Here is an 18,022-nt window from a genome sequence, read left to right as displayed (position 1 = left end):
AGCTAGTTCTAGTTCAAGTTCTTTGAGTTCAAGATCAAAAGATGAAGCTGAGTTGGATATATCACTTTGCCACTGTGGGATCCCATCAAAGCTAAGGATTTCTGCCAAAGATACTAGTTTTAGCAGACGGTTTTTCAATTGTTCAAAGTATAAGATGGACAAACAATGCGGGTTTTTTCAATGGATTGATTTTGAAATGGAACAAAACAGTTGTTGCAAAATTACATTGGAGTTAGCTCAAAGAAGGAACAACAGGATCAATCAAGCACGTGTAATGGCTGAATAAGCAAAATTCAAAGCTATGGAAAAGAAGTACAAGGAAATATTACAAGTTCTATTGTTGTCATGGTTTTGTATTGTTTTGCTTTGTGCTGTAATTTTTGTGATGGTTTGAACAATAGTCATGTATATGTAATGGATTATGCAGTTTAATCTAGTTATGATTATGCAGTTTAATGGATTTTTTCAATGTGATGATTTCTGTTTAATGATTTTTGTTTAATGATTTCTGGTCAATGATCTGAGCGCGTTTGAAATCATGCAGCTGGTTGCATGCTGTAAGCAAACCATAATGATAAATATTGATCAGGATAATAAATTTATAAGCAGCTGGTTGCATGCTGATATATGAAATGCTATTGAAATGCTATTGGTTACCTTCAACACGAATATCTATATGAAATGACTTAAATAAGTACTCAAGATATTCCCGTTTTCATGCATTTCACGTTAAATAGATACAGAAAACACTGCTGGCGATTAGCATTACACAGGACACCCGCGATATAGCATTTCCCATGGCACGCATCAATTACTTTGATAAGGTATGCCCAACATCAAAATCTCCGTGTATAACGCAAGTTGCCATGACATAAACAGAAACAAATTGAAAGCTACAAACTCAGTAACCGCAGTAAAATCCAAATCCATAACCGCAGTAAAATCTTTCCAAAATATATCTAGAAGTAAAACCATTACAAAAGTTTTCGACCGAATCAATAAGAGAAACTGCATATCAAACTCGTTCATGCATACAATCAATTTATAAATATTGATCAGGTTTGAGATCGACTCATTCATGCTACTCGGGCTCCAAATACATTAAGCCCATAAATTCAACATCTCCAACATTATGCCCATGGAAACAATGCATTTATCGGAACCAGCCATTTCCTGTAACATTAACAAAAATAAAAACTAAATTAACTTCCCACAATAAGACTACCATCATGAGGTTTACACAGAACTGCCAAACAAGCAAAAGAACACCAACCTCATACTTCTTCATCAAGATTCACCCTTTGTGACATGTTGTCATTTACATGTCCAACATCCCTACATGAAAGACAAAATAAGCGTAAAAATGAAGTGAAGTTATTAGATTAAAATACAAACAAAAATTTGAATATTTGTACCATACCCCAATAAAGGACAGCTGTTCTTGGTATGACCCTCAATCTTACAAATGCTACAACGCCTTTTCTTCACTGATTGAGTCTCTCTTGGGTTCTTTGCTCTCAAAGATTTTGGTCTTCCTTTCGTTGATACCCGTTGAGGATCTTGTATAGTTTGCGAAAAATTTGATATTACTTGTGAATTTAACACAGGGGGATCGTTACGTGACATATCTCCGCCTTCCAAATTTTGTTCTTCAATACTATCCATGAGAAGCAACTCCTTGTGTACCTTGTCCAAGGCAAGAGAAAGATGGTCCATTTTAAACCTTGATTGTGACCCAAGTTCAGCAATATCGTAAAACTTCATCATCAAATGACTTTTTCGCATTATCGGATCTTCTTGTGTTGAAACATGCCCCTCGGGGATTTGGTATTTCAAGGATAGCTCGACTCTTAGCATTGATGGTCCATCGATCTAGAACATATTGATGTGACAAAGTATCTAAATTTGATTTCTTCATAAATACACATAGAATATGCCTACAGAGAATACCCACAAACTCAAACATATGACATATACATATTGCCTTCGCTTCTTTACAGTTGAAAGTCACATAATAGATACGTTTGTCCTTGCCCTTAGGTGCCACCTCATACATTTTACTCTCACCCTCTTGCTGAATCTTTGTTGCTTTGTATCGTTGGCAATTGAATAGCTCGTCTTGAAAGATATCGAAGGACTTCCTTGTATACACTTTGGCTACCTCTTCTTCAATTTCCCAACATGTTTTCAAAACCGGCCTACTCGACTTTGTTCTCACATCCTTCTCTTTTTCCTTAAAATAACGTGCATCTAAGGCTTTCTCGTACTGATGCACAAAGTCACTCACCATCGTGCTTGATCGCACATAATCCTTGAAGAATTTATTCATGCTCTCGCTCCTTTGTGTGGTTGACATCCCGGCACAAAATGTCATGCACAAGTAAGCCGGGACCCACTTCTCCCTTCGGTTGTAAAGATTTTGGAGCCAATCATTACCTACTAGATCATACTTCACTAGTATTGAAACCCATTCCTCCTCGAACTCATCAGCCGTTATAGTATCATGGATACAATGATGAAACTCTTTTTGCAAGTCTGGAAATTTGTGATAGACATGTGCCAAATGTTCTGGAAATTTTTGTAAAATATGCCACAAGCATAACCGGTGAGTTGTATTTGGGAGTACCTCTGAAATGGCTTTGGCCATTGCTTTGTCATCATCAGTAATAATGGTTGCAGGGGCACGCCCAAGCATTGCTTCCTGCCATGTTCTCAGTAACCATATATAGGATTCAGCTGTCTCATTTACTAACAACACACAACCAAACATTATGGTTTGGTGATGATGATTAACTCCTGAGAACGGCACAAATGGCATCTTATAAACATTTGTGAGGTATGTCGCATCAAATGTGACGACATCTCCGAAATATTGATATGCAGATCTAGATCTAGCATCTGCCCAAAAACAGCTTCCCATACACCCATTCTCATCGACCTGCATTGAGTACACAAACCCAGGTTCTTTACACTGTCGTTCAAGAAAGTATGCATACAACCTTTGTGCATCTCCCTCTTCAAACAATTTTTTTCTTTTATTTCCCAAATAATTTTCGACGTCCTTTCCAATACAACCAATATTAAAATCACCACCTGCTTCTTTACTTAACACCGACATTATCTTCCTTGTCGGTACACCAGACTCATTCAATGTCTGAATGAGATTTTTTTGCACGCGTGTAACTCCTCTATGTCCACGTAGCATACTGGTACTTCTTGGTGTGAGTAGCTCATGATTGTGTTGAGGGTAAAACTTGCAAACTACCCACCTTTCACCATCTTTTTTTATACACATGGTAGCTTTACACCCAATTTTTGTTTCAGCTGGTTCGGGAATTTGTCTTTCTTTTTGTTTGAGACTTTCACGCCTAAATCCTTCCCTTGTACAAACATAGTGCACACTAATTAATTTTTTGTCTCCTCTCGATAATTGTGTATGGTTGGTCCTAATTGCAAAACCTTTTCGTCTTGCATAAGCCTTATAAAATGCTTGGGCATCCTCAACTTCATCAAATTCCTTCCCAATGAACGGTTCAAAAAGTCCACTACTAGAAGTGGAAATGGCATTGACTCCATCTCCATCTCCCATATTCACTCCATCTCCATCACCATCTCCCAAATTCACGCCATCTCCCATATTCAATCCATCTCCCAAATTCACATCACATTGATTATCCACAGTTTCATCCTCAACAGTTTCATTTACAACTTGTGGACAGTTTCTAGTCGTTACCATCTGAACATCATCACTATCCGAACTCCACCCAAAATCCTTCATCCCAACATAAAACAATGTAATCAATATTAAATTAATCCCTAAAAAATTAGAGAGTATAAAACAATGTAATCAATATTAAATCAATCCCTAAAACAATGTAATCAATCAACTAGTGGCCGAGAGTGTTACTGGAAGTAGTTTTGCAACTTATTTTTTTATAATTGGACCTCTAACATGGATAATCTGATAGTTTCTTGGGATGCATTTCGAAAAAATAAGTCTTACATTACCTTTAAAAAAATCACGAATCCCATGCATATTTTTTTCCTTCAATTTTCACATTACTTAATAATAATGGGTCCAAGCTAACGTATCATGTAGTTACATTATCTTAGACTCATGATTATCATTGAGAAACTCATGTGTGATCTATTCCCATTTCTTTCAAGCACTACCTTTAAAATCACAAACTTTAACGTTCAAAATGGTCAAATTTATCAACCTAAATGTTTAGCAAATGAGATTTTAATTTCGGCCAATATTTATCTTTGCCCAATAATGGCAGCTTTTGGGTATGGGTAATGCTCGAAATTCATGCATCATACATTGGCGCAAGGCAAAGGAGCATGCGCAGATGGTGACAAAGTGTATAGGCATAACACAGATTTTTCATTTCATTCTAGATTACAATTGGAAACTAGAGAAAACTAGAGAAAAACAACAAAACACACACCATATGGAAAACTGGTTGACTGGTTTGTCGTTGAGCAGATGGTGATAAATCAAAGCCAAAAACCCTACAACAAATTCACACAAAACACAGACCATTAGAATTAGGGATTACAAAAAATTAGACATGTGCCAAAAAATTAAGAATCAGAGAACATAGCAGGGGAAATTGGTACCTGAGTGAGGTCCTCCGACGGTGAAGTTGGTGTACAGTTTCGGGGTCTTAGTTCCAGGTTCTTGAACGAAGGTAGAGAGAGGGAATGAGATAGATGAGAGAGAGAGAGATTCTGAACTTCTTCTAGGGTTTCCGTGAGAGAGATCGAAGGGGAGAGAGGGAAGGAGAGAGCCCAAAGAAGCTCGGTTTAGGGTTTTCGTGAGGGAGAAGACAGATCGAAGGAGAGAGATTATGAAGCTCGGTTCGGAGAGGGAAGGAGAGTGAGAGTGACAGAGACCGAGAGAGCACAGAGAGTGCGAGAGCACAGAGAGTGCGAGAGCGAGACTGATCGATTTCGTCAAGTGGGAAGGGGAGAGGGAGTGATCCCCTGCTATGCGTGTACCGTGCTTTACTTATTGACTGTATACGTGGTAGCTCGTGATTCGTCTCCGTTGATTACCGATTATCGGTGCCACCTGCCCAAAGAAGCTCTGTTTGAACTATTCATCAATGGGTTGTTGCATGAGCTGAGAAACATACTTACCTTGAAAGCAAGATCGAGACTAGTAAGTGTAAGGTAATGGAGGACTCACACGAGGCTGCGGTAGTGAGCTGGATCAGAATCAGGAGTAGTGGAGACTGACTTGCTCATTTTGGGAGATAAAGGGGTAGATAAAGGTTTGTAATTAGTCATATGTGCCTGAGCAAGAATTTCCATTGCATATTTTGATTGTGATAAAAATAAACCCTGATTAGTAGAAGTCACCACAATGCCCAAAAAATAATGTAATGCCCCAAGTCCTTCATAGAAAACTCAGAGTGTAAAACGGCAATGAAGTTGTTGAGTAGAGGATCACTAGACCACGTGAGGATGATGTCCACATAGAGAAGCACCATTGAGCCATGAGATTGATGACAAATAAATAATGAGGGATTAGAAATGCTACAAAAGAATCCATAGTTAAATAAGAACGAGCTGAAACGATCAAACCAAGCTCATGGAGCTTGCTTAAAGCCATACAAGGCCTTATGAAGCTTATAGACATGATCTGGTCAAGATTGGTCAATGAAAACAAGAGGTTGTTCCATGAAGACAATTTTAGACAAATGCCCATGCAAGAAGGCATTTTTTACATCAAGCTATCGAATGCTCCATTTCTTTACTAATGCAAAATATAGAACAATCCGAATGGAACCAGGTTTAATGACTAGGGAGAAAGTCTATGAAAAACCAATTCCATCCACTTGTAGATAGCTCTTGGCGACTAAGCAGGCCTTGAGGCATTCAACCGAGCCATTAGCTTTGAGTTTGGTCTAAAGACCCATTTGCACCCAATAACATGAATCTTAGGAGTTCAAGGTACCAAATCTCAAGTATGGTTAGCATGGAGGGCACTTAACTCCTCACGCATAGCTTTGCACCACCTTTCATGTCGTATGACAATGCATGTTATCTTGGGTTCTTGAGGAATAGAAATGGATTGATGAAGGTTGGTATAGTTGGGTTTTGGTTTATGAATCTCAACACCACTATGAGTGATCATAGGATGTGACAATGAAGAGCTATTATTGGGGTCAGGGGCAACCACATGATCGAGAGATGGAGACAATTCAATGGGAGCACTTGTGTCATTATATTTGATAGAGGTGCTCGAAACCAAATCACAGGAGCCATTTGGAAGGTTCATATCATGATCTGATTGTGATAGAAACGAGGCATAATCCAAGAAAGACAACAAGTTGTAGGTGCAAGTTGGAGCAGAGTTAGGCATTATAGATGGCATATCCGGAGTAGGAGAAGGTAAGCATGCATGATCGGTTTTAGGCAAATAATAATTATTAGCAGATGCATCACCATCTTGTACAAGTGGGAGACCAGATAGGAGAGTAGAGGAAACAACAGGAGATGGATCCAACTAGTCATTAAAAGTTTCCAGTGTAGTTGAGTTGGATTTGGAGTAAAGACTTGTTGGATTCTTGAATGGAAAAACCGGTTAATCAAACACAACATGATGTGAGAGAAAAGTACGTTGTGTGGGAGGATGATAACATTTGTATCCTTAATAGTGTTCACTGTATTCGAAGAAAATACAAGGCAATGACTTTGGATCAAACTTATTCATCTTGACATCCCAAAGTGTAAGGAAAGCACCTAGAGCCAAACAACATAAGGAATGATAATCTAGATGTTTTCCATGTAATGCAAAATATGGAGAAATATTGTCAAGTGGTCTTGACGGTAATCGGTTGATGAGAAAGGAAGTCATGGCAAAGGCCTCCACCCAAAATTGCTTGGGTGTTCCCCCTGTGATACAACATTGTTAAAGCTCACGAATAATTCAATGATGATGCTCAACGAGGCTATTTTTCTCTAGTATGTGTGGGCAAGAGATGTGATGTAGTATGTCATTTTGATGAAGATGGTTTTTAAAGGCATTACTAATAAATTCTCCCCCACCATTCGATTGGAAAAGCTTTATTTTCTTGCCAAATTGTGACTCAACATACTTCTCAAACCAAAGGAAATAAGTATAAAAATCATATTTGCATCATAATGGAATGAGCCACATGAAGTTAAGTTAAGAATTTGGATGAAGTTATAATTAGACTTCTAATCAAGTCGGCATTGAGGTTTACGACATGAACTGGACCTAGAGCATATGACGACCAATACTATATGCACAAATGTGAATACCCAGGAGATTAAGAGCTATGTGAGGCATCGAGCGAAAATATCATAAAGTTGGAAAGTTAGAATACTAGGTTAGATATAATGATCAATGATTAAAATAAGCATGGAATGCATGAGATGGATAAATATTTTTAGACTTTGTTTTGGATGGAACAAATTTCAAAGACGAGATTTTTTTAAAGGGGGGGGGGGAATGTAACAGTCAACCCAAGCTCGTGGAAAAGCCCAGCCCACTTGAAGAAACCACTTCATTTTGGAGTCAAAATTTAAGCTTTCTTTTTCTTTCCCTCTATATCTCTCAGACTAATCCCATAGAGAATAGCCTTTTCTTTCACAAGCCAGTGTGAACCAAGTCAACAACTAGCTGCATCCCATGTTTACACACCAAGGCTATATCCCACGTCAGCTAACCCTTAGCCCATGCACGGACGTCTCCACATCCAGCAACCACCCAACAAACATGACAACACACCACAACCCTGCCAAAACCCATAGAAAACCCACTCAGCTACTCAATTTCTTCCCACGGCCCACGGCAAACCAGTAGTTCCATGGTTTCGCTCCGGCGAGTGTTATTTTCCTCAAGCCACGGTAGGTTGAAAACCACAAACATCACTGCCACCCTACATCGCAAACCGCCATCAACGAGGCCCTGTTTCAGTAAATTTAGAACATAGTGAATGCACGCACGTTGCACATTCGTGGAGACACTTGCCTGCCACTGTCTGTCACCATCTCTGCACTGCCAGACCCCAGGGTGGTTCAATGCTATTTTCTTTATATCTTATTCATTAATCTTCCAACTTACTATATATATATATATATTATATAGTTGCTGTAACATTGGCATTGGTTTATCTATTTGTAAATGCAAATACATATTTGCATAACTAGACCATTAAATTACCTATATTAGATTATGCATATAGAAATATTTCCATAGCTATAAACAGTGTCAATACATCTTTGGAGATGCACCATTCACTCCTCAAATGCTATTTTATTGATTTTTTTCTCTCTCCTCCCACTCTTTCTCTCTCTCTTTCTCTCTTACAACCCTTTCATCTTCTCCCTCCCTCAACAACTTGGAACCTTCACCTTCAACTTCATCTTCATTTTATTATTATAATATATTATATTTTTTTTTATCATTTCATCATATTTTTAATATAATATATAAAAAAAATTATATTTTTTTATTATTATATTTGTATTATTAATGCCAAATGTATGTAGTGAGTGCTAATTGTAAAACAATATATAAAAAAAGAATAATAATATTTTATTATTATTTTGACTCAAAGAGCATAATCCAATGTTAGAGTTTTTCTTGAATGGCAAAGACAATCTCCCAAACATGTGATTTTGCATTTGCATTTAGAAAAACCAATGCTAAGAGTATCCTCATTGGATTATGCAAATGCAAAATCATAATTTCCATAATATCTCATGATTTTGCATTTGACTATTCCATTCAAAATCTATTTCCACATTGTATTATCTATCTATTAGTCAAAATAATAATAAAATATTAATAATTTAATAATACTTTTTCTAATTTATTTTTTTTAATATTTACAATTATACCAAAAGAAGATAGAGACAAAAGAAGATAGAGACAACTTGTAAAAATCTTAATTATAATTAACATATAATTGGTAGATATAAACGGTAAAAATCCTAATTAATAAGTAAAAGATGCATGAGGGAGGTAACCCATTTTAATTGGGTATTTCTATTTCATTTTTTTTACAACTTGTATAACTCATTTTAATTGGGTATTTCTATTTCATTTTTTTTTACAACTTGTATAACCCATTTTAATTGGGTAATGGGTATTTCAATTTTTTTTACAACTTTTATAACCCATTTTAATTTGTAATTGGGTATTTCAGATTTTTTACAACTTGTATAAACTATCTTAATTGAGTATTTCTATTTCTTTTTTTTTACAACTTGTATAACCCATTTTAATTGGGTAATGGGTATTTCATTTTTTTTACAACTTGTAGCCTTGTATTACCCATTTTAATTGGGTATTTCATTGGGTTTTTTTTTTTTTTTAATTTTTATGTTTGATATTTGATCATTGATGTTTCATCTTCCAATTTCCAATATATATGTTAATGCTTGGATGCAATTGTTTGGCATGTTGCTATATTTACTTTAATTTCAGATTTCTTGTTTGGTTGTTCATGGATATACTAGCAAATTCTAGTGCAAGCTCTCATTTCCATGTCCAGGGTACCCATACCCCTACTCTTACTTCTACTCATACCCCTATCCCTGGCCCAACACCTACCCCTACGGCACATTGCCCTGCCCCTAAACCCAACAAGAAACCTGCTTCTATAGTTTGGGTTCTTTTCACCAAATTAGAGGGTGATGACCCCAATAACCCCAAGCCAAGTATAACTATTGTGGAAAAATCTATGGATGCCACTATAGGAAACATGGCACCTTACAATTAAAGGTGCACTTAGAAGACCAATGTAAAAAAAGTTCAATATTACGATCATTACAAGAGAAAAACCAATCTAGGCTAAAAATTGGACTTCAAAAAATGATGGATGGGACTAGTGGGGGTGCAACTTTGAAGGGGTATACTAAATATGATCCCGATGAGTGTAGAAGACACTTAGCTCGTATGGTCATCATGGACGAGCTACTTTTTCAAATTGTTGATGAGAAAGGGTTCCAAGCGTTTGCACGTTACTTGGAACCAATGTTTAATATTCTTTCTAGTCACACGGTGGCAAAGGATATAAAAAAACATTTTTGGTCTGAAAAAGAGAAGTTGAGGGGTGAATTGGCCGGTCAATTTGTTTGTCTTACCACTGATACTTGGACATTAATCCAAAATTTTAATTATATGTCCTTAACTGTGCATTTTATTGATTGTAATTAGAAATTGCATAAGAAAATTATAAAATTTTGTTAAATCATCGATCATAAGGGTGAGACAATTAGAAAGGCCTTAGAGGCAACAATAAAGGAGTGGGGGTTGACCCGAGTTCTTACAGTCACAGTTGATAATTCCTTGTCTAATGATATCGCATTGAGACATTTGAAGACTTATCTTAGAGAGGTAAATAAGACAATCTTGGGTGGTGAGTGTCTGCATGTGAGATGTGCGGCATATATTCTGAATCTTATTGTTACAGAATCTTATTGTTACTGATGATTTGAAGGATGTTCATGACTCGATTGCTCGAGTCAAGACTGCTGTGAGATGGGTGAGATCTTCTCATTCAAGGTTGGAGAAATTCAAGTTTGTTTCAAGGTTTGCAGGTTTAACATCTAAGAAGGGTCTTTGTACTGATATGTTTAAACGATGGAACTTAACATATTTGATGTTGGAGGTGGCCCAAGAATATAGGTTGGCATTTGCACTATTGGGTGATGAAGACATCCAATATGTTAAATATTTTTATGATCACAGGGGATTGGGGAAACCCATAGATGATAATTGAGAAATTGTATATATTTTTGTAGACTTTTGTAGACTTTTTTATGAGGTCACCACGACAATATCTGGAACTTTGTACATTACATTCCATCAATTCTGTCAACAAATATGTAAGGTAAAAGAAGAATTAGATGACATAGTCGCAGGTGGTCACTATAGGCTATGAGAGATGGCATTGCTTATGAGGTCAAAGTACGACAAGTATTGGGGGGATTTTACTAGGGCTGTTATATGTAGCTGTCGTCCTTGACCCGATACTTAAGGTGAATGGCATGGTATTTAGATTGGGCCTTGCGTACAAGCAAACATGGGCGGAGATTATTGCAGCAATGATTCAGGAAACCCTTTGTAGATTATTTGATGAGTTTACTGTCCTACGAGGTGGTAATATTGTGCACCTATACCTACCCCACACCAGTTCAAGAAGTCGATAGTGGGAAAAGACGTAGATTGGACTGGGTTAGAGGTTTGAGCAGACCCCCTTGATGCGGAGTTATGTAGAGGCTTAGTCAGAAATAGACGGATACTTAGCAGCAGAGGTAATACCATTTTGACGAGACTTCGATATATTAAGTTAGTGGAAGATAAATACCGTGAAGTATCTCATCCTTTGAGAGATAGCCTGCAGTCTTTTGGTCATCCCTGTTAGCACCATATCCTCGAGTTGGCCTTTAGCACTGGAGAGTGTGTATTGGATTCATTTTGGAGTTCATTAGCTCCTACCACTGTGGAGGCTTTGATTTGCACACAGAATTGGATCAAGGGAACTCCAATTCATGTTACGGCTACCTCCGATGCAGTAAGACTTTGTATTGGACCCACCATTGTCATGATTTGTATAATTTGTCATTTATTTGTTTTTTGCATTTATAATTTTATATCATATTTTAGTATCTAATTATTTTGCTTGTTTTTATTTTAGCTTTTATATTCTCAATATACAATTATACATATGCTCAATCCTAATGACCGATCTATGCTCATCTATCTCATCTTCATCTCAAATTCTAATTACACAATCTCAATCTCATCTTGGTTAATACTTTTAATATTTTGTATTTTAATTTTTTTAATTTTTGTTTCATTTTATAACTTTATAATTCTAATTTGTTTTATTTTTAACTTATTAATATTTTAGCCTTTGAGGTTTTATAACTTATTAACATTTATGATTTTGATTTCCAGTCTCGCAGCAGTCGACACAACTCACCACTCAGTGAATTCACCCTTATACAACGCCACACCACCATCCCAAATTGATCAAATTGAAAAGTTATGAGTTATAATTGTTAATTTACAATTAAGTGTAATGTTGTTACAATAGTTAATAATACAATTTGTAATATTTAATATTTTTAGAGGAGTTTGTAATATTGTAATAGTTTAAGTTTATTAGTTCTCTTAGAGTCTTAATTTGTATAATTGTAAATTGTAATTTGTAATAGTTTAGTAATTAATAATTCTATCTATATATATGTATATAATATATATTTTTTCAATTTTTAAATATATTTAATTTTTTTAGTTAAATTTTGTGTCCAAAAACAAATTTTGTGTCCAAAAATAAATTTTGGGCCCAAAATCTATTTTTGGGCCATTTAGGACCCAGAAAAATGAGCTGGGCCGAAGGCCAAGTAAGGGGTAGGGGCGGATGGATGGGGGTTTACCCCCGCCCCCCGTCGAACGGACGAGGTACCCCACCCCCGCCCATGCGGGGGCGGGTAGCACCCCTATGTTTTACTATAACTAAAATTCATTTTTGTTTACATTTGCATAATCTAATGCATCACATTTTTATGTTCTATTAGCTAAATTTCTCACTTTATTTGAATTTGCATAATCCAATAAGAGTACTTTAAGAGCATTTGCAATGGTATAGCTAAGTCCAAAATTTGACTAAAAGTTGAGGTTTTGACTTTAACTAAAACCATTTGAGATGTTAATCCACATTGGACTATCCATCCAAAAGTTAAAATAATAATATAATATTATATATTTAATAATATATTTTAATTTTTTTTATATTTTAAAAATACACTCCATATATTAATTAATAATTTAATTTTTACTGAAAATTATTGTTTTCCAACTATTTTCTTCCTCAACTTAATTATCTAATAGTAGCTATTGGAAATAATTTTAGAATAAAATATTATTTTAGAGATGAATAGTGGCTGACAAAAATTGGAGAAATTGATAAATTTATTATAGCTCAAAAATGGAGAGTTGGACTTTTGACTACTCTAATGCAGACCATTTTTAAGCTACTTAGACAAAATTTGGCTAGACACTATTCATCCCCACCCACTCCTCATATATTCTCATTTATTTTTAATGCATCTCCATTATTAAAAAATAAAAAATCCGAGTGCCTCTCAAAAGAGAGAGAGAAATATAAAATGAGTCGTACAACAATTATTAAACATTTATTATTGTCCAAAAAATTTAAAATGACAACAACGAATATTGCAAAACCCGTCTCATATATCTATCTCTCACATTTGAGCCTTCAAATTTAGGGATGAACTTGTAGTTAGTAAGTTGAAGATGAAATACTTGTTAGAAAGAAGATTCACAGTATTAGTGTCCTCGGTACCTGAAAATAATGAGATTTCATTAAATTATGTAAGTACTGGAGAATTATGGGATATAAATAAAATTATTATCGATAATATATTTTTATTTAAAGTTACAATTGACATTACCAGAAGTAATGATGAAATTGAACCACAATCGTCACAGAATGTCGACGTAGAAATGATTGACTAAAATGAAAAAATGCAATTAATGCATAATTGAATTCACTTACAAAACGTGAAGTACTTGGACCTGTAATCCAAATGCCTAAAGGTGTTACACATGTTGGATATAAGTGGGTATTTGTAAGAAAACGTAATGAGAAAAATGAAATCGTGAGATATAAAACAAGACTTGTTGCACAAGGTTTCTCATAGAAACCTGGTATTGATTTTTAAGAAACATATTCTTCTGTAATGGATTTAATTACATTTAGATTTTTTATTACCTTGATAGTAATATAAAGTTTGGATATGCGTTTAATGGATATAGTTACTACATATTTATATGGATCACTATATAATGATATATACATGAAGATCCCTGAAGGATATAAACTGACCAAAGTATATAATTCAAAATTCAGAAGTATATATTCTATTAAGTTACAAAAATCATTATATAGTTTAAAACAATCCGGACGCATGTGGTCCAATCATCTTAGTGAATATCTATTGAAAAAAGGATTTGAAAATAATCTAATTTGTCCTTGTATTTTTATTAAGAAGTCAGTCTGAATTCACAATTATTGCAGTATATATAGATGATTTAAATCTCATGGGGACTCCAGAAGAGCTCACGAAAACTACAACTTATTTAAAAAATGAATTTGAAATGAAAGATTTTAGAAAAACCAGATTTTTTCTTAGTTTACGAATTGAATATTTTTCAAATGAAATTTTAGTTCATCAGTCTACATATACAGAAAAAGTCATAAAATACTTTTATATGGATAAAGCTCACACTTTGAGCACTCCGATAATTGTTCGATCACTTGATGTTGAGAATGACCATTTTCATTCTCTAGGAAAAAATGAAGAAATTTTTGGTCTTAGAGTACCATATCTTAGTACAATTGGTGCTTTAATGTATCTTACAAATTCTACAAGACATGATATTGCATTTTTAGTCAACTTACTAGCAATATATAGTTTTGTATCAACTCGAATACATTGGAATGGATTCAAACATGTTCTACATTACCTTCGTGATACGATCGACAAGAGATTATTTTATCCAAAAGAATCAAGCACACAATTAATTGGATATACACATGCAGGTTATCTATTTGATCTGCATAAAGGGTTTTCTCAAACAGAATACCTATTTATATATGGAGGTACAACTATTTCATGGAAGTCTGTTAAACAAACAATAGAATGTACTTCTTCCAATCGGGAAAGCAAGTCAAAATAGAAAAATTGACATTGGGGTTAGAGATAATCAGGCTCGAATTGATGACTTCCACCATGTCAAGGTGACACTCTACCGTTACTAAACAATTATTGCAATACATGAAGCAAGCCGTGAATACATTTGGCTAAGATCAGTAATTCAACATATTCAAGAAAAGTATGGTTTACCCACAATCAAAGGCGGCCCAACAATATTATACGAACATAATGTGACATGTATTATGCAAATAAGAAGCGGCTACGTCAAAGGTAATAGGACCAACCATATTTCACCAAAATTTTTTTATATACACGAGTTTCAAAAGGTGGTGACATTAATGTCAAGAAAATACAGTCAAGTGATAATTTGACAGACTTATTCACTAAAACTTTACCAACTGCAACATTCAAAAAGTTGGTACACAATATTGGAATGTGACGGCGCAAGGATATTTCATCATGAACAATTGAAAATTTGTATACCTACGAGGGGAAGTCAATTATGATTTGGATTATACTATTTTTCCTTTGCTAAGGTTTTTCTTATAAGGTTTTAATGAGACAATCTTAAAACATTCAAAGACACATTAAAATTTTGTATTCTTTTTTCTTTCGCCACAAGTTTTTTCCACTAGATTTTCTTTGGCAAGATTTTAACGAGACATATTTTTTGTGTATGGTCATTCAATAGAAAGTGTTGTAAATACATGAAATGTATTTGATGGATGATCATTAGAATTCTCTCATATTCATGTATCCCTATTTCTCATATTTATGTATCCCTTTGATTCATATATTATTATTTTCTAAATTTATATACTCATTTAATATCATATATCCTCCATATCTATAAGAAAATAATAAATAGTATTGAGTACTTTTTCATATCTAGGAGGAAGTGTCATTTTGTTCCATCGCTTTATCTAAGTAATAAAGCATCGCTAACTTCATCACGTTGCTATATGTACATACATATCAAAGTCTTATTCAAAGTAGCCAAAACGTGACTTCTGCTCAACAATGTCCACTTCATAGGAAAACTACATGCATATATAGATGAGAACAAATCCCCTTTTCCAAATATGTCAATAGTTTCTGCTGGCGTTTGCGTGCCGAAAGGTTTAAAATTTTCTTTTGGTCTCTTCTCAATCATCCTCTGTATATCCATCATCTCTTATTTTAAATCTTAAACTTTGAATAAAAAAATTTTTATATAACCAATCTCACGGAGGATTTTTCAGGCGTTGCGATTTTTTTTTTTTTTTTTTTTCTGTAAAGTTTTATATTTTTTAAAATCTCATTAATATATAATAACATAGGAAAGGAGACTGAAAAAGTAGAATCTAAAGAGATTTTTTCTTAAACATCAACTAGCATACAAATATTTTTTAATCTTAAATATTTAATTTTTTAATCTAATTATTTCTTAATTTAAAATAAAATCATCCCATCTTCCAAACACACTCGAAGTCGTCTCTGGAGACTTACCCGGACGACCTGGCACGACTTTGTAGCAATCTTGACCGGTGTAAAGGAGAAGGGGTCCCTCCATCTTTCATTGTTGGACCCCAGGAAGAACATGGGTTTCATTACTAATTTATCCTCTTATTATATAGTTTTTTTTTTAAATTAATAATATCTTCGTAATTGTCACCAAAATATCAATATAAAATTTATTTTCAGGTTGATAATTGACACATTAATTAATATTGATGTGTGTATATATTTATATGTAATACATGTGTGTTGAGATTGAATTTGAATTTTTAATATAATTTAAGTGACGTTGTGTGTCTATTAATGATACTCAATTTCACATAAAATATTCACCAAGATTTTTATTTTTTTATTTTTCTAATAATACATTTTGTAATAAAATTAAAACGCTAAAACTAACTAATTGAGGTTTATAACTTTATTGGACCATTGGTTCCAAAAACAAGAGAATTACAGAGTACTAGGGTAGTTTGGTAATTGGGGTCATAAACTTTTGCTCCGCGCTTTCCTGGAAAGAAGTTAGAACGAATGAATACTTTTGGACCATTGGTAATTCAAGCAAAGACAAAGGGTAGTCTGATAATTTCGCGTCAATTCATCCCTGCTATAAGATGAGCATCGATCCACAGACTCTGACCACTCATTCTTGGTGTAGAAGAAAAACAAGATCATGGACAGAGAACAGCACGAGCTTCAATTTCTGGGGTTCTTTGGCATCTTCAAAGAATCCTTCAAAATCATATTTTCATGGAGAAAGATCTTCAGCAAAATCACCCTAGTTCTGATCGTCCCACTCTCCTTTATCTTCCTTGCTCAAATCAAAATCTCATACCTCCTCTTTTCCGATATTGTAGACGAGAGGTACAGCTTGGAAAACACCCCAGAGAATTCTTACGAGCATGATAAGCGCTCTCGTATCATCTCCTCTGATTGGACTTATTTCTGGCTCTTCAGAGCAGCCTGCTTCATCTTCCTTGTTATCCTCTCCCTCCTTTCAACCGCCGCAATCGTCTATACCATCGCATGCATATTCACAGGCAAAGAAACTACCTTCAAGAAGGTCATGCGTATTGTCCCAAAGGTTTGGAAAAGGCTTCTGGTCACTTTCATATGGTGTTTTCTTTTTTTTATAGTGTACCACATTGTTGCAGCAGTATTCTTCATCTTGTGGGTGGCTTTTATTGGAGCTTCTGCAGTTGGAATTGTGATCGTAATAGTTCTTTTGATCTTTTACTTGATTGGGTTCGTGTATATAAGCATCGTTTGGGATTTGGCGAGCGTGGTATCCGTGTTGGAGGATGTGTATGGACTTAAAGCCATGATTAAGAGCAAAGCCTTAATAAAGGGAAAGATGGGAATTGCAGTTGCCTTCTTTATCCTGATTTCTGTTTGCCTTGCTGCAATTGAACTGATATTTGAGTTTTTTGTTGTGCTGGAAATGGTACCCAATATAGCAATTAGCATTATGGTTGGGATTCTTAGCTTCATTTTTCTGGTCATGGTGAGTCTCTTTGGTTTCGTTGTCCAAACTGTTGTCTACTTGGTCTGCAAATCGTATCACCATGAAGACATCGACAAGTCCTCCTTAGCGGATCATCTTGAGGGTTATCTAGGGGAGTATGTTCGTCTAAGGGCACCCAAGGATAATTTCCAACTTGGGGAGGTTCAAGTTTAGCTAAACCTGTTCTAGTATTGTACTTTCGAACTGTATGAGTTCCTCACTTGCTCTCATATATATGTTTCTGGCTTAAATTGTAATGAATACATGAAGCTGTACCAAGTTTTTTATTGG

At 34.9% G+C, this 18,022-nt stretch overlaps 2 protein-coding genes across 2 annotated transcripts; one reads left to right on the top strand and one right to left on the bottom strand.

The window, feature by feature from the left end:
• Window positions 1-1,101: 1,101 nt before the first annotated feature.
• Window positions 1,102-4,644, bottom strand: LOC108996136 (protein FAR1-RELATED SEQUENCE 5-like). The gene is made up of 6 exons (XM_018971901.2): window positions 4,624-4,644; window positions 4,452-4,515; window positions 1,985-3,772; window positions 1,421-1,872; window positions 1,281-1,335; window positions 1,102-1,173 (listed from the first exon to the last, which is right to left on the bottom strand). The coding sequence occupies exons 2-6, from the start codon at window positions 4,452-4,454 to the stop codon at window positions 1,102-1,104; spliced, it is 2,370 nt and encodes a 789-aa protein (XP_018827446.2). The 5' UTR covers window positions 4,455-4,515; window positions 4,624-4,644.
• Window positions 4,645-16,900: 12,256 nt separating this feature from the next.
• On the top strand, window positions 16,901-17,905 carry LOC108996395. The gene has a single exon (XM_018972278.2). It carries the CDS (start codon window positions 16,901-16,903, stop codon window positions 17,903-17,905), a length of 1,005 nt encoding a protein of 334 aa, XP_018827823.1.
• Window positions 17,906-18,022: the final 117 nt, after the last annotated feature.

The sequence above is a fragment of the Juglans regia genome, chromosome 1, assembly GCF_001411555.2.
Source record: "Juglans regia cultivar Chandler chromosome 1, Walnut 2.0, whole genome shotgun sequence".
Classification (NCBI taxonomy): domain Eukaryota; kingdom Viridiplantae; phylum Streptophyta; class Magnoliopsida; order Fagales; family Juglandaceae; genus Juglans; species Juglans regia.
The sequence above is the reverse complement of the archived record's forward strand: the minus strand, read 5'-3'. Positions and strand labels throughout refer to the sequence as shown.

Coding starts and splice junctions, on each gene's coding strand:
- LOC108996136 (XM_018971901.2), bottom strand. Junction 1,873..1,984: donor TCAACTGTAAAGAAGCGAAG/GCAATATGTATA, acceptor AATATGTTCTAG/ATCGATGGACCATCAATGCT. Junction 1,336..1,420: donor AACAGCTGTCCTTTATTGGG/GTATGGTACAAA, acceptor TCTTTCATGTAG/GGATGTTGGACATGTAAATG.
- LOC108996395 (XM_018972278.2), top strand. CDS start 16,901: ATGGACAGAGAACAGCACGAGCTTCAATTTCTGGGGTTCTTTGGCATC.